The sequence below is a fragment of the Tupaia chinensis genome, unplaced genomic scaffold (genome assembly GCF_000334495.1).
Source record: "Tupaia chinensis unplaced genomic scaffold, TupChi_1.0 Scaffold000140_1, whole genome shotgun sequence".
Classification (NCBI taxonomy): Eukaryota; Metazoa; Chordata; class Mammalia; order Scandentia; family Tupaiidae; genus Tupaia; species Tupaia belangeri.
Window position 1 is genome coordinate 7460468 of NW_006159610.1, and position 22824 is coordinate 7483291.

A 22824-nucleotide genomic window follows, 5' to 3' on the forward strand; every position below is an offset into this window, starting at 1 on the left:
AGGGCAGACTCAAAGCCGTCTTTCGCTGTGGACGAGGTGCTGTGCTAGCTTCTGGGGGATGTGAGGGCAAATCAGACAGAGCTTTGTCCTCGGAGCACTCACAGAGCAGCAAGGAGCCTGTTAATAAACAGCGTGATGCAGACCAAGTGCTACGGGCACTGCAAGGGGTGAAGGAAGCAGTCTCCATGGAAGAGGGACAGGTCACCTGAGAGCCTGAAAGTTTTCCAACCTCACAAGAGAGACACTGGCACTTGAGGGGGAAAGAGCTGTGAAGAGAAACAGGGTACAGAGAAATTCTGCAAATTTGAGGAACCATGAATAATGTTTTATAGAATGAGGCTCTGGTTCCCAAACTGTGTGCCAGGACAGCCCAGGGTGCCACAGTGAACTCATAGGAGCTTCTTGGGGTATTTCAGAATCATGGGAAACATAGTGACCTCCGCCAGTCACTATAGGAGCTATTTTCAAGGGCTAGCAGGTAGCATAATGGTTAAGGTGCTGGACTCCCATGTGGCCGACTGAGGTTTGAGTCGTGGACCCAGCGACTTGAAATTCATGCAGGGTGTATGTGCATGCCCAAAATCCTGAGAGGAGAATGGAGGAGAAGGGATTGCTGTGTGGCCATACCCACCTAGGGATGGGGCAATGATTCTTGGTTTCTGTTTCTCTCTGTCTCTCAGGTGAGCACACACCCCTATAGCAAAAGTCTTTCTCTCCAAAAGATAAAAAGAATTGTTTCCAATTTATGTGCATTATTTTTTCAAATGTCCACTATGTTGTTAGAACATGAATACTAACTAATGTTAGAACCTAAATAATGTATATAGAAATGAGACTGCTAGATTTTTTTTTTTTTTTTTTTTTGGTTTGAGGGGTTTACGAATAATTTATTGAGTCACTGGGAACCAGCAGTTAGCATAATGGCTATGTCGCTGGATTCCCATGTAGTCGACCGTGGTTCGCGTCCTGGACCCGGTGGCTTAAAACTCACGCTGGGCGCATGTGCGTGTGTACCCAAGATCCCGAGAGGAGAATGGAGGAGAAGGGATTGAGGCGTGACCATCCCCCCTGGGGGGTGATTTCTCACTTTCTGTCTCTCTGTCTCTGTCTGGCGAGCGCACGCGCCCTAAAGCGAAAATCTCTCCCCCCCCAAAAAAAAAAAAATTATCGAGTCACCAAGGGAGCTGGGAACTGAATTCTGGAAACCTTTCTCTAAAGGGAGTAGGGCAGGGAGAGGTTGTGAGCTCCCAAAATAAAGCCTCTGGTTACAAGAATCAAAGAAGCTTGAACTTGTTGCTTTGAGTAATGGGAAGCCATGAAAAGTTGGTAGGGAATGGAACCGCATTGTCAGCTTCTATTTTCCAGAGGTAGATTTGGCCTTGGTGAGGGAGTAGTTTGGAGACAGCGAGTCTGATGGGGAGCCATTGCAGTGGTTCAGCTGGAGGGACAGGCCTCAAGTCCGCTGAGACTGAGGCGGAAGTGGAATGCAGCACTCATTAACTCGACGGACCTACTGCCACGCCTTCACACTAGTAAACACTAGACAGCAAAGGTGAGTGGCACAAGGGCCTGTACTTAAAGTACTTGCAGTCAAGTAGAAAGATGATGAAAAAAAATGACCATGAGTGATTCTCCGCTAGGAGTTGACCAGGCAAGAAAAGGGGAACTCTGTTCCAGGCAAGGCAGGGGGAACAGCATGTGCAAGGGCATGGGTGTGAGAGACTAGGGAGGGTTTCAGTAAATACAGGTCGACCATCATTACTGTCCCTTGGCTGGTGGGAACTAGAAAGGGGTGAGGTCACAGAGCCAGGCAGGGACCAATTGTGAAGGACATTGTGTGCCACTGGCTAGAGACTCCCAAAGGGCTTGATCTGGACCAACCATCGGAGGGTGTTCAGTAAAGGTGACATAATTTGATTGGCATTTTACGAAGTCCTAGGTGGATAAGCCAAGTTAGAGTCCGTGTACAGATAAACAGCAGGCCGAAATACAAACCAGAATGATGGAGATACACATCTCTGAGTGGGCAGTCCAAAGTTTAGCCAGAAAGCAAAGGACCAGGGATTCTACCAGCATGAAGAGGGCAGGAGAGAGGAGCTGGATGGGCCCCAGGCACCTCAGGGGGAACGGTCTGAAAAAGGGCCTCCCTGTCCACCAGTCTGCAGGGCTCTGTGAATCCAGGAGCCGGTTCACAGGCATGAGCACCCCAGAGCTTGCATGGGTAGGAAGTCCAAAAAAGTGACACAATGGATTTGGGCGGAGCAACTCCAGGCTCCAGGGCCCTGTGACCGTGCCACTGGCTCCTTGAAAAAGTCTCAATGGTAACTCGTGTCTGCGTCACCACTCAGCTAACCCACGCCTCCTGCTCTAAGAAGATTGGGCAGCTGACCATAAAGGACAGGATAGACACCCCAAGGGCCTCCTGGGAGCACAGCTTAGGAGTCCCTGTCACTGCATATCCAGATACTCCCAGCGCAGGACTTCTTAGCTTCTTGAACTTTGCGAGTTGCGTCTCAGATGCTCACAGTTACGATCTCCAGTAGTGCAAGGGGACTTCAAAAGCTCATTGGAAAATGGAATTAAATTTCAAGTTAATTCTGGCGTTAGAAAAAAAAAAAAAGCACAACTTTTTCATAATACGCCTTTTTCCCTTAACTCGTTGAAGACCTCATGTAGTATGTTCTGTCTGCCACCTTTCTCCATTGAGCTTCCAGAACCTTCTATGACTACATTTCACACTAAAGGTTAGACTTGAGGTCAGAACAGCGGTTACCCTCTAAGTATCCTCATCTTGTCGGGAAATAAAACCATCGCTGAGGCAAGGATTTCTCGGATGCTTCAAGTTGGTCCTTTGGCCGAGCGCTGAAGGACCTCGTCAATTCTTCAGTCCCTACCTGAAAGTCAGAAGTCTTCGGACGTGCATGCGTGCATGTGTATGCTCATATTCCTTCTGCTGGTATGGGGGTGCCGAGTTTTTATCCCCCACAGGAACACCCTGCTAGGCTTCTTCATCCCCTACAAAGTGGTACGTGGAGGCCCTTCGCTTCCCATGGGGAGGTTGACAAACTGCTCTCATTTTACCCCTTACCAGCCTCTTTTATCAAGGAAATTGTGATTTGCTCAAGACATCACAGCTGTTGAACCACAGAGGCCAGAACTGGGTCCCTGAGAGTCCAATGCCAGGAGCCCGCTCACTGCAACCTCCACTCTGCCTCATGGCGGTCACTGTGGGGCTGATCCACTGACAGGTGTCCCCTCACTCCACCCTCTTTCTATTTTTTGAACTTTAAGGTTGCAGATTTTATTTGATTTTTAAAAATTAATTAATTTAATTCCGGTTTTTGCCATAGAGCGTGTGTGATCACCAGAGAGAGACAGTGAGAGGGGAAGTGAGAAAATACCCCCGAGGGGGCTGTTCACATTGCAGTCCTTTCTCCTCCATTCTCTTCCTGGGATTTTGGGCACACATGAACACGCGCCTGGCATGATTTTCAAGCCACTGGGTGCAAGACTTAAACCACGCTCAGCCATTTGGGAGTCCAGTACCTCAACCACCGCACCATCTACTGGCCCCCCTTCAATTACTAAATTTTGCCAGAGGGCTGCTCTGATGTGCTTACTGGAGAGAGACAGAGAAAGAGGGAAAGTGAGAAAGCAGTCTCCCCGGGGGATGGCCATGCTGCAATCCCTTCTCCTTCTCCTCCGTCTCTCCTTTCTTTCGGGATTTTGGGCCACCGGGATTTTGGGCCACCACATGGTCAGCCATGTAGGATCCAGGTGCCTTATACGATGCCACCAGCTGGTCTTAGCCTCTCCATTTTATTTCTTATTACAAAAGTAACTTGCACTTACTGTAAAATACTGAAACGTTAGAAAAAAGAAGTAACACAAAAGTGGATATGCCCTGTAGTTTTCTGCACCAGAGGTAGGCGCTGTCCCCTATCTTATAAACCTGCCTCCAGCCTTTTCCAGGAGGATGGCAGCAGGACCCCGCGCAGTGCCTGACAGAGCACGTGCTCTGAGCACTGCTTGTTCTTGTCTGTCTGTCTGTCTGTTGACCAGGGGTCATACACTCTCACAAAGAGAAAAGAAAAGAGCACCCCCTCATGGGACCTGGTCATGCCATGTCCCTTCTCCTCCATTTCTCTATCCAGTCAGGATTTCAGCCACATACCCACGTGTTGGGCATGTTTTCAAGTCGTTAGGGCCAGGATTTGAACCGCAATTGGCAAGTGGGATCTAGCTCCCTTCAGCATTAGGTTATGAGGCTGGTTCACTCTGTGTTTCTTGAATGTACACATTACTAATAAGATTGACTATTATTTATTAACGGGAATTATATGAGGGACTTCCACAAGTTTGTGAAAAAAGTGGAATGAAAGTATGAATTTATTTTGCTTCAAGCATTTCTGAAATGATGCATAGTTATTTCATAACATGCATTTTTCTATGAACTTTCTGAAGACCCCTTGTAGGTGTTGTTTTACAACCTGTTTCCCACTCAGCCGTGTAACTTGGACATCTTTCTGTGTGGGGGTGCCTGTCGGTGACCCTCCCCACCCCATAAACAGTCTTTATAGCCCAGTCATCCTGATGAGGGCAGGCCTTCTGGAACAGGGCCGGCAGCCCCAGGCTAATACTGAAGTTCTGTTCCACTTAGGTCTCCAGAAGTCAGTTGTGAATTGCTTGGGTTGAACTGGCCGGTCAGTTTTTTTTTGTTGTTGTCGTTGCTTTAACACTACTAATTAAACAAGTCAAACCAGTGTTATTTTTGTCGACACAATACTTCACTGATTTGCCTACATTTTCTCTTCAGCCAGGTGTTTTGAAGTTAAATAAGCAAATCCTTAGGTGCAAAAATAAGTCTAAGTGAGTAACCGGTTAAGAATTTCTTGCCCAAAAGGAGTCTGTAGAACACTTTGGGTTGGAGGGAAGCAAGACCTTAGCTCCTTAATTGGGCTGGGGGTTTTCTGGTTCATTAAGCAAGAATTTGCCCTGAATTTCCCCCTTTAAAAGTTACAGTCTGCACAGCTAGGAGGCCGCCTGTCTCCTCCACACACCTACTTGGCACCAGAGCTGTTCCATAGGTGAGGCCAGTCTGAGAGGAGAGCAGGCACTCGGGCAGGTAGCAGGAAGCTCGCTCAGGAGGGACCTGGGCTTTGGCAGCTCTGAGGTTGGGGTCAGGCCCCCATCTTGGACAAGTGAGCCTCTCTAACTCTGTGTTCTATTCTGAAGAGTGGGCATGATTACTATCTCGTACATTTTCTAGGAGGATTACGTGAGGTAACACGGGTAATGCCCTCAGAACGCGGTGGCCTGATGGACAGTGAGCATTTAATAAGTGACAACAATTGTTGCTGTTACCTTGAAGGTTCATGGCCCATCCAAATTCTTCACTAATTGTTTTTGCTGGTATAGAAAGATTTTTTGCACTCAAAAGTAGACAGACTTAAAAATTCAAAAAACATCATTTAATTTCCCTTGAATTTAGAGGAATAGGGTTGGAGACTGCAGTGAAGTGCGGAGGTTACCTAGGCATCAACCCGTATTTCAGTGGCAGTCGGGGGAGTTTCAGGAGTTTGCACCTACGATGGTGGGTTCTCTGTGCAGTGATGGGGCTGTGGGGCCCGGTCCTGCCCCCCGAGCTCCGGGTGTGATTCCCAGTACTTGGCACAGTCTAAGAAAGCGGTAAGGAGAGCAGACATTTTTAGGGAAGTACACTTTTTTCTTTAATTGCCAGAGGGGGCATATGCTTGATAGAGAGAGAGAGATACTGAGAGAAAGCTCTCCTTAATGGGGCATTGGCATGCCACAATCCCTTTTCTCCCATTTTTCCATCCTCCTGGGATTTGGGGCACTCACACACATGCACCTGGCATGCATTTCAACCCGGAGGGGTGGGAGCAGAAGGGGTGGTAGGATTCGAACCATTGTCAGCCTGTGGGATCTGGCTCCCTTAACCATTAGGCTATGGGGTCAGCCTTCCAGGAAGTAAGCTTCAAGAGGCAGAATGGCCTTGAGCTCCCACAGGTTGAGAAAGATAAGGGGTGCCATATCAGTTGGGGCTATTTGATTACAAATGATAGAAACCCAACATGAGCTAACCAGCATGCACGGATTCACTAAGCTTGGGAAGCAAGCAAAGGGCTGCACGAGGCAGGACCTTGGGCTCAGCTCTGTGCCTCCTGGGTCTGTCTGTCTGTCTGGAATCTCTGCTGGTCTCACGAAGTAACTGTGCATGTGGTAGAAGGATGGCCACAGAGAGCCCTAGATTTACATACACCCGGGTGAGCAGCTCCGGAGAAAGACGGTGTCTTACCCCAGCATCCATGCAGACATCCCAGTGGATGATTCTGACTGGCCTGAAGGGGTCATGTACCCACCCCTTGGACCAGTCCCTGACGCCAAGGAGACGTGGCACTGCGGCCCAGCCTGCATGGTGAGTCTAGTGCGTGACCAGAGGGGCAGGGTTCCAGAACTGACAGCTCCTTCAGAACTACATGGACTGGAGGGTGCTCCCCAAGGAGGCTAGGAGAGGGTGGAGCTATCCAGGCACCGAAAAGAAGGCTCTGTACGCCTAAGACGAGATTTGCCTGCATTTTTCTCTATTCAAGGTCTTTCCAGGGGCTCCTCAAACTACAGATGAGCATTTTTATAAATATAAATTCACAAGATTACACAATTTACATGTGAAATGGGGCCAGTTTTCTCCCGAGGTTCATAAACCGACTCTGAAGCAATTCTAAAGGAATTGTTGCAAAATTGTTTTTAGCATTAGCAATATTACTAGAAAAAAGCAGAAGGACTCCCAAGGTGACTACTTGGAAGGACAACTTTCATTTGAATGTAGAACTATTACTTTAAAAAAAAAAAAAGAAACAGATTACGTGTAAAATGTTTTGATCATAACTAAATCAATATGAATGTATTACCAAAAGATGCACGCCCCCCGCAGTGTAATTGCTTTCCTTTGAGGTCTGAGAATTTAGGAAAATGAGAATGGATGTACATTTCGGTTAACTACAGAGCAGGGCTTTTCGCTTGGGCTTTAGGGTTTGCGGGCCTCCAGTATAGCTACTGTGTATCATGTCAGGGACGCCTGGGGAGCGTGTTAAAACAATGGACCTAGTGGTTAAGGGAGTCATGTCCAACATGGGTGACCATGGTTCAAAAGTCCAGCAGCTTGAAAAACATGCCAGGGGGACCAGCAGTTAGTGTAATGGCTATGTTGCTAGACTCCCATGTAGTCGACTGCGGTTCAAGTCCCGGACCCTGCAGCTTAAACTCATGCCGGGCACATGTGCGTGTGTCCCCAAGATCCCGAGAGGAGAATGGAGGAGAAGGAATTGCGGTGTGGCCATCCCCCCCCTGGGGGGTGTAATTTCTTGCTTTCTGTCTTTGTCTATCTGGCAAGCGCATGCACCCTATAGCAAAAAACCTCTCAAAAAAAAGAAAAAAGAAAAAAAATTATGGCTTGCATGTTTTTCTCAACAGAATTATTTAGAAATGGAGAAGAGTTCATGACGTGACCCTACCCCATTGGGGAGATGCTTTCTCCGCCCCTGCCCTCATCCTTCTTACGTGAGCGTGTGTATCCGTTGACAATTAAATAAAATGAGTAGGAGGTGATGGGTCCCACCCGGGAACTCTGTTCTGGATGGGGGCAGGCATTCGTATCTTGTAGCGGTTCCACAGTAAGTTTTGACCAGACACAGAGGGCACAAAGCACTGCCTTAGGGCAGAGCTTCTCACAGTGTGCGTGGGTTGGTCTTCTCACATTGGAGTCTGAGAGCCTGTTAAATGCAGATTCCTGGACCACGCCCCACACCCCAGCCCGGCCTTTAGATCAGACCTAATGGGGAGAAGGCTGTGACTCTGTTATTTGATAAGCTTCCTGGTGACCTTTTAAATCATTTTGTTTTGAAATAATTATAGATTCGCTGGAAGTTACAAAAACACAAGACATGTAGGGAGGCCCTCGTGTACCTCTCACCCACTTTCTTCCCATGGTAACCTCTTGTATAACCACAGCACAGGATCGAAACCATGAAACCAACTTTGGTATCATCACAGAGCTTGCTCGGTTTTGTCCAGGTTTATATGCACTCCTTTATATGTGTGCATGTGTGTGTGTGCATGTAGAGTTCTCTGCAGTTTCATCACTTGTGCAGATTTGTATAACTACCACCATACACAGCCAAGGTACAGAACTGTCCTCTCAGCATAAGCTCTCTAGCACTATCATTTTGGAGCCTCACACGTCTGTCACCAACTCTGTCTCCCACCTCTGGCAACTACTGATTTGTTCTCCATATCTATTTCAAGAATGTTATATAATATTCAGTACAAAATCATTGTTCCATCTATCTATAGTTTGTCCTTTTTAATTACTGCATAATATTCCATTGTATGGATATACCATCATTCATTTTACCATCCATCCATTGAAGAACGTTTGAATTGCTTGTAGGTTTTACCTATTACAAATGAAGTGGTTATTAACCTCCATACACATGTTTTGTATTACCATATGTTTTTATTTCTCTGGGATAGACTTCCAAGTGTGCAATTGCTAGATCATATAGTAAGTACATGTTTAGTCTTGTAAGAAACTACCCAGCTGTTTCCTAAAGTAGTTGGGCCATTTTACCTACACACTAACAATGTATGAATGATCCGGTTTCTAAACATGCTTATCAGCATTTGGTATTGTCACAATTTTAAAAAATTTAACCTCTAATTCCGACAGATGCATAGTGATATCTCATTGTGGTTTTAGTTTGCATAGTCCTAACACTAATGATGTTTAGCATCTGTTTATGTGTTTATTGTCACAATTTTAAAAAATTTAACCTCTAATGCCGACACATGCATAGTGATATCTCATTGTGGTTTTAGTTTGCATAGTCCTAAAGATGTTTAGCATCTGTTCATGTGTTTACCTGGCATATATATATCCTCTTTGATGAGATGTCTGTTTTTTCCCCATCCTTATTCAGATTGTTTGTTTTTTAACTGTTGAATTTCAAGTTTTTTTTGTGTAGTCTACATACGTGAGTCCTTTGTCAGATATGTAGCTTATAAATATTATCTCCTAATCTGTAACTTGTCTTTTAATCTCCTCAACAGAGCTTTTCAAAGAGAGAACAAAATTAACTGCAATGAAATCTAATTTATTATTAGTAGTATTTCATTTGCCAGAGAGCTCATGTGCTCTCCAGAGAGAGACAGAGAAACAGAGAGAGAAGAAGAGGGAGAAAGCACCTCTCAATGGCTTGTGGTCACACTGCAATCTCTTCTTGTCTAGCTTTCCATTTTTTTGGGACTTAGAGCATGCGCACATACATTCTCAGTGTCCTTTTATTTTCTGTTTTTGTTTGTTTGTTTGTTTGTTTGTTTGATACAGATTTTTGCTAGAGGGCATATGCACTCACCAGAGAGACAGAGAGCCAGAAAGCAAGAAATCATCCACCAGAGGGGATGGCCATGCCACACTCTTTTCTCCTCTATTCTTCTCTTGGAATTTTGGGCACTCATGCACATGAGCCTGGTGTGAGTTTTAAGCCACCAGGCCCAGGACTCCAACCACGGTTGAAGTTCAGAGCCTTAACCACCATGCCATGTGCTGTCCCTCCCCCAGTGTGTTTTTTAAGTCAGCAGGGCTGGGCTTTGAACTACACACTTGGGCATGTGCAACCTGGCTCCTTTAATGAGCAGGCCATAGGGCTGGCCCTGAAATCCAATTTATCATTTTTTTTTAAGGAATACTATACTTTTATGAATTAGTATATTTTTTATTTAGTTTTCTTTGCCTAGTTCTAGATCTCAATGATTTTCTTCCATTTTTTTCCCTAGAAATTTTACTTTTTACATTTAAGTCCAGTCTATTTTGAGTTAATTTTTGGAGAATATATGAGGTTCATATGTTTATCTCTGAGTGTCCAATTACTCCAGCACCATTTGTTGAAAAGTTTATTACTTCCTTCATTGAATTGCATTTATATCTTTATCAAAATGATCAGTTGAATGTATTTGTGTAGGTCTATAATCGGGGTTCTCTATTCTGTTTCTTCAATCTAGGTTTATGTTTCTCTGCCAATACCATGCAGTCTAGACTGGGATACCTAAGTCTTGAGATCTGGTAGATTGACTTCCCCCACTTCATTCTTTATTTTCAAAATTGATTTGGGGGGACCAGCAGTTAGCGTAATGGCTATGATGCTGGACTCCCATGTAGTCAAAAGCGGTTCCAGTCCTGGGCCCAGTGGCTTAAAACTCACGCCGAGCACGTGTGCGTGTGTGCCCAAGATCCCTGGAGGAGAAGGGATTGCGGTGTGGTCGTCCCCCCGAGGGTGATTTCTTGCTTTCTGTCTGTCTCTCTCTGTCTTTCTGGCGAGTGCACACACCCTATAGCAAAAAATGAATAAAAATAAAAATAAAGTGATTTGGGTATTCTAAGTCCTTTGCTTTTCTACATATAGTTATGCATCACTTAACAACAAGGATAAATTCCGAGAAATGTATCACCAGGTCACTTTGTCATTGTGCAAACATTGCAGAATGCACCTTCACAAACCTAGATGGCATGGCCTACCTGCATACCTAGGCTATTTGATGCAGCCTATGGGCTCCACTATGAGCATTGTTTATGCCACCCTCTGTTGACCAGAATGTTATTATATGGCAGATGACTATAAATTTTGGAATAGCTTTGTCTATGCCTGCAAAACATCTTGCTGGGACTTAGATTGGAATCATATTAAACCTATAAACAAGTTTTGGGAGAATTGATTTTTACAGTGTAGATTCTTTCCAATTCATAAATATAATAGGTTTCTCCATTTATTTAGGCCTTTTTTGATTTCTGTCATGAGCATTATAAATAGTATTTTGTTTTCAATTTGATTTCCACATATTCATTGTTAGTATATTAAAATGTTATTGATTTTTGTGTATGTTGACCTCAAATCCTGCAACCTTGCAAACTCACTTATTCTTTCATGAAAAGGAGAGAAAAAGAGAGAGAGAGAGAGGCAGTCACTCCCAACAGAGTCTTTATGCCTTGATCCACCACAAGCCCCATCAAGCCTGGACCATGGGCACTTATGTGCACCTGATAAGGAGAGAAAGGCCCAGGATGAGAACTCAGAACCTTCCCATGTGAATCCAGCTTTACAGAGTTTAGCGTCATTGCTGTGCCACTGCCTGGCCCTGTTAACTCTTCTTTAAATAATTGGTAGCGGTCAACCTGGATGGTGCAGTTGGCAGCATACCAGACTGCAGCACTGGAAGCCACCTGACCAACCACCAATTACAATTCCTAGCCTTTTTGACCTGAAACACACCAAGCAAGCATGTGGGTACCCAAGATCCTGAGGATCTGAAGTGTTGGGTAAAGGGGCTAGTGACATAAAGAGATCTTGCCTTGGGTACTTTTTACCTGTGCCCTCCCACACTCCTGCCAGATACTTTCTATCATCAACAATAAATAAATAAAACTTAAAAAAATATTTGTAGAATTCTCCATTTAAACCATCTGGGCCTGGAGATATCTTTTTTTCAGGAAATCTTACATTATAAATTCAACTTTATATAGTTACAGGATTATTCAGATTGTCCATTCCATCTTGGTTGAGTTTAATAGTTCGTGGTTGTCCAGGAACTGGTCCAGTTCTTCCTGGTGGTCAGACAAGTCAGTCTATGGTTGTCTGTGGCCACCCTTGAGCATTTCATTGACTGCAGCATCTATAGTGGTACCTGTTTAATCCCTGATATGCCGACCTGGGTCTTTCTCTTTTTATTTCTATTAGTCTTCTTAGAGGTTTCTTAATTTTATTGATTTTTCCCCCCAAAGAATCAGTTTTTTGTTTAACTTTTCTATTGTTTTTGTTTTTAATTTTATTGAATTCTTCTCTTCATTATTTCCTTCCTTTGCTTTATTTAGGTGGGGTTTTTTTCCTCCTTTTTTTCGAATTTCTTGGAAGAAACATAGATTAAGATTTTTCCTCTTGGGGCCAGCAGGTAACATCATGGCTCAGGCATTGGACTCTCACATGCTTGAACACAGTTCAAGTCTTAGACCTGGCACCTTGAAAATCACACTGGGCACATGTGCATTCATGCCCCAAATCTCAAGAGGACAATGAAAAAGAAAGGATTGTAGGGAACCAGCAGTTAGCATAATGGCTATGTTGCTGGACTCCCACGTAGTCAACTGCAGTTCGCGTCCCTGACCCGGTGGCTTAAAACTCACGTCGGGCGCGTGTGCGTGCGTGCCCAAGATCCCGAGAGGAGAATGGAGGAGAAGGGATTGTGGCATGGCCATCCCCCCTGGGGGGTGATTTCTCGCTTTCTGTCTCTCTGTCTCTCTCTGTCTGTCTGGAGAGCGCATGCGCTCTATAGCGAAAACCTCTCAAAAAATAAAAAATAAAAAATAAAAAAGAAGGGATTGTGGCGTGGCTACTATCTCTGGGGGCGGGGGGGACTGATTTCTCCCTTTCTCTCTTTCTATCTCTCTGTCTCTCTCCAAAAAGCACCTTATAGCAAAAATCTCTTTAAAAAACCAAGATCTTTCCTTTTTTCTGAGATAGCATTTAGTGCTATGAAATTCTTTCTTAGCACTGCTTTAGCCGCAACCACAAATTCTGATATGTTATCAAATTAATACATCATATTCATAATTATACTAAACATGTGTTTCTTTTGCTCCCTCTGCTTCTTGCTTCACTTTTCTTGCCTTCTTGTGGGTTACCTGAACAATTTCTGGAATTATATTTTGGCTAATTAATTTGTTTTTTGGTCGATCACTTCGTATGACTTCCTTAGCGGTTACATAAAAATGCATAGTAATTTATCATGATCTATGAGTACAGCTGACTTACCACGTCAAATAACATGCAGAAAACTTACTTCCATGTTGGTCTTTATTTTTTTCCTTTTTTGAAGAGGTTTTTGCTATAGGGCGCGTGCACTCGCCAGACAGACAGAGAGAGACAGAGAGACAGAAAGCGAGAAATCCCCCCCCGGGGGGATGGCCATGCCGCAATCCCCTCTCCTCCATTCTCCTCTCAGGATCTTGGGCACGCATGCACACGTGCCCGGTGTGAGTTCTAAGCCACTGGGTCTGGGCCGCGAATCGCAGTCAACTACATGGGAGTCCAGCAACTTAGCCATTATGCTAACTGCTGGTCCCTCCATATTGGTCTTTTTATCCTCTTTACTTTTAAGATATAATTCTCTTAGTATTTCCTCTAAGTATATTGAGCAGTGCATCATGTTATAATTTTTACTTCAACTGTTCAAGTATGAAACTTATAGAGAAAAATCACAGTCTATTATTTTACTAATTCCATTGTCCTTGTTACCTTTCAGAAGTGCCAAACTTTCTTGTTATCATATCCCTTCTGTTTGGAGAATTGCTTTGCCATTATTTTAAAGAATAGATCTGATAGTGACAAATTCTCTTACTTTTCCTTTATCTAAAAATGCAGTTATTTTCACTTCTTTCCTGAAGGATACTTTCACCAACTAGACAACTTGCAATTGATGGTTCTTTTTTTTCAATATTTGAACAATGTGCCACTTCCTCCTGGCTTCCATGGTTTCCAATGATAAATCTGCTGTCCTTTCGATGGGTGTTCTCTATAGGTAATGCATCATTCTTTGACTGCTGTCGAGATTTCTTTCTTCCTCTATTGGGTTTCAAAGCTCAATCAGGGCCAGTCAGGTGGTGGTGTGGTCAAGGCAGCTGGATTCCACATGGCCAACTATGTGGCTCAAATCCTGGACCTGGCAGCTTGGAAAACATGCTGGATGTGTGTGTGTACATGCCCAAAATCCTGAGATGAGACTAGATGAGAAGGGATTGTGGTGTGGTCATCCCCCTAGGGGATTATTTCTTTCTCTTTCTCTCCTCTCTCTACTAAAAGGTGTACATACCCTATACTAAATTAATTTTTTTAAAAAACAGAAGTATAATCATGTGTTTTGGCATGCTTTTCTTTGGGTTTATTGTATTTTAAATTCACTTGACTCTTGAATCCGTTAAGTTTACGACTTTTGTAAAATCAGGAAAATTCTTAACTGTTTTTTAAACTAGGGTTTGATGTAGGTGGGTTTTAAGGGCAATTCAAGTTTGCAAACACATTTGAAGTTTGCTCTGGAGTAGAAGTCAGGGTCTAAGAATCCCTCAAGTTCTATACACAACACTATGAGAGCTTATTTTTCTTATGAGAATGTCTTATAGATTTCACTAGAGTCCAGAAAGATTCCATGACACTTACTATACATCTTATGAAAGTACTGACTTATGGTCTCATTGTATGTTTTGGTCTTCTTGGTTAAAACAAGTAAAAAACTACTTGGTTTCATTTCTTTCTTTGTATCACACCTGTTGAATTCCTGTGTTCCAAACATTACCCCAACCGTTTTGAAAAATACATCATTCTGGTGAATATTACTATGTTCTGAGGTCTAATGTATACTAGGCAATTTTTTTTTTTTCATTTTCTCTCCTAGTCAGTGAGAAGGAGAAGAGTTAAAACATTAATATCATTTTTGGCTCATGAAAAGCTCCGAGTTACTAAGACTGCTAGAGCAAACTTGGCTGTGTTTATGTGTGACTCTCTCCTTAAAATCTGTTCCTTACTGCTCTGAGCTGGATACACCAGTGACCAAATTGCATCCCTGAAAGGATCATTTCAGACACTAGAAACATGGCGTTCTGCAGTGGGCCTCCTTGTCACCACTCTAGCTTGCTTTGTACCACTGGCAGTCAGCACTGATCGCTTTCCGAGCAGACTTGTTCCTGGACAGTTGCTCAAGCTGCATCCTCTGCTCAGCACACCCTCACCTCCTTTGCCACCCTCTTTCCTGGACTAACTCCTGCTCATCTGCCAGAACTCAGTCTGGGCAGCACCAGCTCAGGAAATCACTCTTTCATCTCCAAGAGCAGAAGGGTGACATGGGGTGATACCCCATGCCACCGACACCTGCCAGAATCACACTGTGTACTGATTGCGTGATTGTCTTGTCCAACAGAGAGTGAGAACCTTGTAGGCCCCAGCCCGAGTTCACTACCACCCGCTGACTGCCTAAGCCTTTCCTCCATTTCTTCCTTAACGTCATAAATATCTGTTGAGCTCCTTCACATGGAGATGTGACAACCAGATGTTCAGCCCTTCTCCAGCAGGTTCAGTCTTTCCCAAGTTCTCACAGCATCTGTTTATTTATTTACTTTAGTCTTTTATTTTTGAGAACTAATGGAGCTTCTGACTCCCCTCTTACCATGATGCCTATTTCCCTGTTTTGGGAAGATATGGACACTGTCCTCTGCCATGCTTCTTGGGCAGGAACTGTGTCTTATTCAACCCACAGTGTCCAGGGATTTGTATAATGTTGCATTTTGTTGTTGTCGTTGTTATGAAAGATCTCCATTTATTTCTATCTTGTCTTGAAGTTCACTTTGTCCCGGATTAACATGTAGAGATCTGTCTTTCCTGTCGGGCTGTCAGCTCCTTGGGCAGGAACTGTGTCTTATTCAACCCACAGTGTCCAGGGATTTGTATAATGTTGCATTTTGTTGTTGTTGTTATGAAAGATCCCCATTTATTTCTATCTTGTCTTGAAGTACACTTTGTCTGATACCTATATGGCCACTCCACAATTTCTGTTTCTTTTTTTTTAATGTGGCCATCCCCCTGGGGAGAGGGTGATTTTTTTTTTTTTAAACTTATTTTAAGGTAGCATTGGTTTTTTTTTTTTTAATTTTTTTTTAGGGAGGATTTTTTTTTTTTTAATTTTTTTTTAGGGAGGATTTTTTTTTTTTTAATTTTTTTTTAGGGAGGATTTTTTTTTTTTTAATTTTTTTTTAGGGAGGATTTTTTTTTTTTTAATTTTTTTTTAGGGAGGATTTTTTTTTTTTTAATTTTTTTTTAGGGAGGATTTTTTTTTTTTTAATTTTTTTTTAGGGAGGATTTTTTTTTTTTTAAACTTTTTTTTAGGGTAAATTGCTTTTTTTTTTTTTTTGAGAGGTTTTTGCTATAGGGCGCATGCGCTCGCCAGACAGACAGAGAGAGAGACAGAGAGATAGAAAGCAGGAAATCACCCCCCAGGCGGGATGGCCACGCCGCAATCCCTTCTCCTCCATTCTCCTCTTGGGATTTTGGGCATGCATGCACAGGAACCTGGCATGAATCTCAAGCTGCCAGGTATGAGGCTTGAACCACAGTTGACCATGTGGAAGTCCAGTGCCTTAACCACTACGCCATCTGCTGGCCCCAAGGTAGCGTTTCAGAGATTTTGGTGGAAAGACTTTGCTGCTGGATTGTCACAGCTGTCCTGCTGTTTAGGATGGAGCGTGCAGTGCCTCTTCTCCACATCTTCACTTCCTGCTTACTTTTATCCTTCAGGCTAAGCCACTGTGAGTTATTTCTGGAAAGCAGAAATGAGTAAAATTTTAAAATGACATTTTAAAGTAATTTTTAAATTCCTCCTAGGTACTATCTTGGTCGTCGGATGTTTATTGTTATCTCTCAGCCAGACATGATCCAGCAGGTGTTGGTTGAGAACTTCGGTAACTTCACCAACAGAATGGTATGTAGTGTCCTTGTGCACATGCATGGGGGGAGATCATTTTAAGGTGGAAGGACGGCGTGACAGCTCTAACAGGGATTACATCTGGCCTTTGCTAAGGTTTAGATCTCTTCTACTGGAAACTGAGTACCCTGGTGGCCTCAGGTATTCAAAAGAGTTGTAAGGACGGGGACAAACTCGTGACATTTACATTGAAGAAAGTCTCAGAAAAGCTAAAGTTCAAGAGAAGTTGATGCTAATAAAAATGCTAAAACCAGGACGGTTTTCTAAAGCCATATTCAAAGCTAGAGGGATCCAGAGGGCACAGGCCAAGTGACTGAGAAAGATCGAGCAAAGTTAATAAGAAAACAGTGGGAAGGCAGAATTTCAAGGCCCTTGTGCCCGTGTCTTTCCCGGAGAGTGTAAAACTATTAGGCTGGAAAGGGAAGGCAAGCAGCTTCTGGGGGGAGCTTAGTCCCCACGTGGGAGGAGGAGCCTGTAAGAGGGCCCCTTCGCATGAGTTCAGTCTCCGCCTACTGGTGGGTGCACCTCTGCAGCACTTACGGAGAAATTTTCCTTGGATGAGAAATTGCAAAGACTAGGAGAGGTAGCGGAGGATGGCCACAGGCTAGGGGAGCCAACGGCGTAGTGGCAACACTCTGTGAGTCTGACCCACGAGGGGAGGTCCTGGGTTTGAATCAGAGACCCCTCGGCATACGCCGGGCATGTGCACCATAATCCAGGGCTGGCTAAAGCTGGGGGTGGACTGTGGCATCCAGACCTGCTGGAGGTGCTGGCATTCTCTCTCTTTCTCTCACCGTAAGGCATAAATAAATCAACATTTTTAAAAAGAACGAAATGAAAAGGAATCCTTGAGTTTCGTACTAGTTTAGCCACTGTTTCTAGACTCTCTTCCCCAAACACTGTGCTGTTCTCCCTCTGTTCAAATACCCTGGAAGGCCGCCTGTGCAGCCGGGGTCTTCAGACTGAGTTCAGCTCTCAAATATAGCTGTCCTCACAGACGGTTTCCCTGTCAGCCTTGGGAAAGTGCTGATTAGGAAGCTGGCAGATGTGGCCCAGTAGTAAAACACAGTGTTCTGCAAGACAGCTGCACATAGGAGGGTTCCTGGTTCAAGTCCAGAGACCTTACTGAGAGCACTGGGTACATCCTTGCCCGGGATCTGGGGCTGGCTGTTGTTCAGGAGTGGATCATGGTGGCAGGACCCTGTTTGGGGGGATCTCTGTCTCTCTGATTCTGTCTCTGTCTCTATGTGTCTCTTGAACTCATAGAAGAAAGAAAGAAATACACATTTAAAAGAAGGAAGAGGGGCCAGCAGGTGGCATGGTAGTTAAGACACTGGACTCTCACATGGCTGACTGGTTTTGGTGCTAGACTTGTTAGGTTGAAAATCATACCAGGTACATGTGTCTGCATGCCCAAAATCCCAGGAGGAGAAGGGATCGTGGTGTGACTATCTCTCTGAGGGAAAGGGTGATTTCTCACTTTCTCTCTCACTGTCTCTGTCTCTGGAAAAATGCAAAAAAACAAAACAAAACAAAATGAAAAACAGAAGCAGCAGCAGCAGCAGCTGGGGAAGTCACAGAGTCGGAGCTCATCATCCCAGCTGCACTGAGCAGGGGTGAAGGCGCTTCTGAGAGCCTGCCTCCGTCCTTGAGCCTGCCTAAGCTCCTGAGCAGTGAGTTGAGACATGACAGCCAGGTGTCCCCATATGGCTTCAAGGACCCCCAGATGTCACCAGGGCAGGAGATCCTGAGAGCTGACCTGTGAGAGAGGGTGTGAGGGACAGACATACTCAGCCCACATGTTCCTATGGAGGAGACCGCATGAAGTTGCCCCCGGCTTCTGTCTGTTTCTCCTCCAAACCATTTGTCTGTCATCCCTAATTTCTTCTACCCTCCTCCCATCCCCCTGACTACGGTCTCTAGGTCCCAGCCTCCAAACTCAAGAGTACAGTCCCAATTTCCTTCCTCTCTCATTCAACACAGGATTAAGTCTTCAGAATTAAGTTCAAATTCCCCAGACAAGATTTAAGGGCCCCTGTAATTTCTATCCATTGCCTATGCTCTGCCTGATCTCTCCCAGCTCCCCAGTAGAGTAGCCACTCCCACTGTCCCCCCCATTCTCTCCCTGCCCTCTTACCTTTGCACACGCTGACGCTTCCCCTGGGATTGGAGGTGGCCTGGCAATAGGTTACACAGTACACTTTTATTAGCAACGTGAGACTGGGCACATTTCTCAACTTCTTTAAGCCTCTGTCCCTCCTTTGGGAGACAGGGGTATGACCTATCAGGCTAAATGGGAGCCTGTGTATAAGCCCTCCCTCCCTCACATAGACACTCAACCTGTGGGAGCCTTTTAAAAAATTTCCAGAAAGTGCATGCACTCATGCACAGGAGAGAGAGAGAGACAAAGAGGGAGCCCCTCATGGGGAATGATCACGTCACAATCCCTCCTCCTCCATTTCTCCCTCCTTTTGGGATTCTGGGCATGCACACTTGTTTCTCAAGTTGCAGGATCTGGGACTTGAACAGTGAGGTCAGCCTCGCAGGATCCAGCCACCTTAACCATCAGGCCACAAGTCCACTGCTTTTAACAAGAAAACCTTCCACCTCTTCTATATGTCTCCAAACCCCGGCTATTCATTCCTCAAGGCTCTCCTCCAACTCTACCTCCTCCATGAAGCCTTCTCTTCCTCCATCCATAGTCACTTCCCCCTCCTCTGTACTCTGAACACACTTCATATCTTTCTCATTCATTCTCACCATTGGTCTCATGGGAAAATAGGATATTCACCTTAATTTGATGATTAGTTCTGAAAAGCCAAGAGCCATATCTTGTATTCCTTTCCTATGCCCCAAGCCTCTCAAATGTAATGACTACTACGTGGTCCGATGTATTCTTGTTCAGACTGAATTGAATCTCCGTCAGCTTGACATTCCCCCCAGGAGAAGGGTACTACCCAAACCGGGAGATTCCATGCACGCTTCTTCATCTAGGTCCTCCACAAACATGTGGCAAGACCATCATAGATCAGATCTCTAGGAAATGCCGGTATTTCTAATTTTCCATCTGGAAATGTATCTACTTATCTTTAGCTTTGTTTATGGTCTTTAAGCCAATTCCATATTCATGATAAAACAACCCTTCCTGACTCAATTTTTTAAAAACAGTTGTTAGAGTGGGATTTCCTCACAGGTTTTTGAAAGTCAAATTAAATTGGGTTCTGTAGTTCCTCCTTATCCATATGCTTATTTATCTGCTCAAAGAACTCAAGGAGATTAGCGAGACGTGATTTCTCCTTCCCGATGCCACGCTGCCTTCCCGCTAATAGGCCGTGTTTACTTAAGCGCTCAGCGGTTCGGCTCTATTATACATTCACTCGGTAAACATTAAATGCTTACTCCATGCAAGCTTCCACCAAACGGTCCCCTGTGATACAGAAAACACCTCGGCATATTAGTTTGATAAATTAAGCGGAGAGAAACTTAAATAACACGTGGACTTGTGCTCCAACAGCGAGTGCCCATCTCCGCTCACAAGTCCAGACCTGAGCTCTCTGTGCCCCAGACACGTGGCCATGCTGACTGGATCTGGGGTTGGCTCTGACACGAGACGTGTGCAGTGAGCGTCCGTAGAACCTCGTGACTGGGGATCACGACGAGGACCACGGAGGATGTCCCAACACAGAGCAAATAGGAGGCACCTTCAAAAAGTTCTCAGCAAGTGGGGATTATGAAGCTACTTGTGGATTTCAAAATGTTTTGCACCAGCATCAACTCACACTTTAGTTTTCTACCAATTTTGGGAGTTCCCTTATATGTGAATTCCGGAATTGCTGAAGAAATAGTTTAAATTTTTATTTAAAATTGTGTATATGATAGAGAGCACATGCTTGTGCAAGAAAAAGAGAAGCACCCTCCACAGCATGTCACTCCGTGATCTGCTTCCCCTAGCCCTCTAGCCCCTTAGGGTCCTGGGCACCCATGCACACACAGCCGTGTTTGCAGGCCAAGCTGGGACCTGAGCCCATGGTCTGCCACGCCACGTGGCCTCCAGCCTGCAGGACACTGTATCACCCTTGTGCTGCAGCAGCAGGCCCAAAGGCAAGGGTTCTTTTCAGACTGTATCAGTAGGCCGAGCCGACCGCGTGTCCCAGGGTGGCTGTTCCTACATCCTGCCTTCCCAGGCATGGGTTTTGAGGCCCTGGGGTCTGGGTGGTATTGCTCTCTTTGCCCACTTTCTGCATGGACTCTGGGTCCCCATCAGTGCCCTCAGCACTTCCTGAAGTGGCTCCGCGGTGGTGCAAGCACAGCTTACCGTCAAACCCAAATCACTCTTCTTAGTGCCTATACAGCAGCTTGGGACTTGGGTAGTTTTATTTATATATATTTTAATTAGCTCTTCTTTATTATCAGGCACCCAAATGAAGCCATGTGGGTGGCTCTTTTTAAACATTATCTGGAAACTGAAGCCGGGTCCTCGTGACTCAGCAGTGCGGTCATAATGCTGGTAGAACTTCTCATTCTTGGCCTCCCATCAGAGTCGGGTCTGGGGGATGTTGTGGGAAGGGTGATGAGAAGCAGGTGGTCCCCAGTTTAGCTGGGTGGATCACGGAGGGGATGTGACGAGTCGCTACACCTGCGCCTTGGAGCCATGCGTTCTGGTTCAAATTGGTGGCCCAGGCTCCTTCCCAGTCCCGCAGCGTGGATGTGGAGTGGGGGTAGAAGGTGATGGTAGTTGTATGTGTGTGGAGATGGGGACCCCTCGGGGCCTCATGGCAACACAGAGGTCGTCTCTGTAGGCACAGATGGAGCCAGACCACAGACTCACAGGGCCACACCAAGCACCATGTGATGGGAAAGGCACGTGGTTTTTTCCAGAACCATAGCACCTGGGGCCAAGTTGCCCGAGGTTCAGTCTCTCACCCCGTAGCCAGCAGCACCATAAGAGTCACTGCGAAACCACAGAGCCCTTGGCACTGGCCAAGATGACCAAAGCTAGGAGGCAGGTTCCTCACTGGAGACCTTAGCCTCATATCTGCGGCAGCACCTCATTCCAGAGAAGGGCAGGGCCACATCAGCTCGTCACAGCTAATCTGCAAGGAGAGCACAAGTCGGAGCCACAGGTGGGTCAGGCCCACCTGGCTGGGCTGTAGGGACCTGCCTGCTGCCATCTGCCAAGGAGAGAGGAGGCTTCCCCTGTAACTGGTATGTCTCCAAGTGCTATGGACACGTATTTGTCCTGAGTTCCCGGTCCTCTTGCCCTTTCACACGACATCGAATAAATGAAGACGTTGGGGTTTTCTAATGTGTGCAGAAGATTTAAGTTGAGAATGGATTGTACATGGGGAAGCTCTCTTTGCTTCAAACCTTGGAAACCCTTTCAGCGGTGTGTTTCTTGGGAACGGTCAGCTCCCACGCTAGGTCCACAGCTCTGAGCTAGCCAGTCCTTCCGGCAGGCAGACTGCGGAGAGCAGCGGCCCATGGACAGGGGCATGCAGCCTTTCGCCCGACTCTGCTCCACTTCAAGGCCAGCCTCAGTTTTACGTAAAACCTTCACCGGGCACAGCCTGAGCTGGAGGCCCCTTGTCCCAGGATGGGCTGCCTGTCAGAAGTCCCTGGTGACAGCCACGATGCCTGTCCTCCACAGGCCTCCCCTTTTACCCGCTTTTCTCATATCTTGACCTGGGCAGGCCTGGAGAAGCTCGATCCATGAAATTGCATTTGATTCGTAAAATACACTTCACTTCTGGTTTCCAACATGGTAGGTAAATTTGAACTCTAACGTCTTGAAAGGCACGGCACGCCTCAGGAAGACCTGGGAATAGTGTTAAGTGGTATTGATTCTGGGTGCTTAGATGTTCCCTCTGCTTTGCAGAACCTTTTTTTAAATTTCACAACCTGGTTTAAAATGATTTCTTAATTTTGTGTCTTACTAGACTCTTGGTTCAGCAAAGCCAACTTTACATTTTTAAAAAACAGAAATATGACAACTCATAATCTTAAAAAAACTATCTTCCCTCTTTTATAAAAGGCTATTCATTTATTTCTTCCAGAGAGAGAGAGAGACAGAGACAGCACCCCTAGCAGGGTTATGATACTGTGATCCGCCCGCTGCAGCCAGCCCTGGACTGTGGGCACACATGTGCCCAGCGTACTCAGGAAGGTCCCTAGATGCAGGCCTAGAACCTGTCCAGCCTCGTGGAGCATTGTGGGTCAGCCCTGCAGAGC

General features: G+C 45.3%; 1 protein-coding gene across 6 annotated transcripts in view; it reads left to right on the forward strand.

Moving 5' to 3' along the window:
• The window catches only part of TBXAS1 (thromboxane A synthase 1), a 199506-nt gene that overhangs the window by 79462 nt on the left and 97220 nt on the right, over positions 1-22824 (forward strand). For all 6 annotated transcript variants that reach the window (XM_027770512.1, XM_027770515.1, XM_027770513.1 and 3 more), the window contains one exon: positions 16497-16593. In XM_027770512.1, the coding sequence (XP_027626313.1) occupies positions 16497-16593 (97 nt within the window). The remainder of the gene's footprint in view (positions 1-16496; positions 16594-22824) is intronic.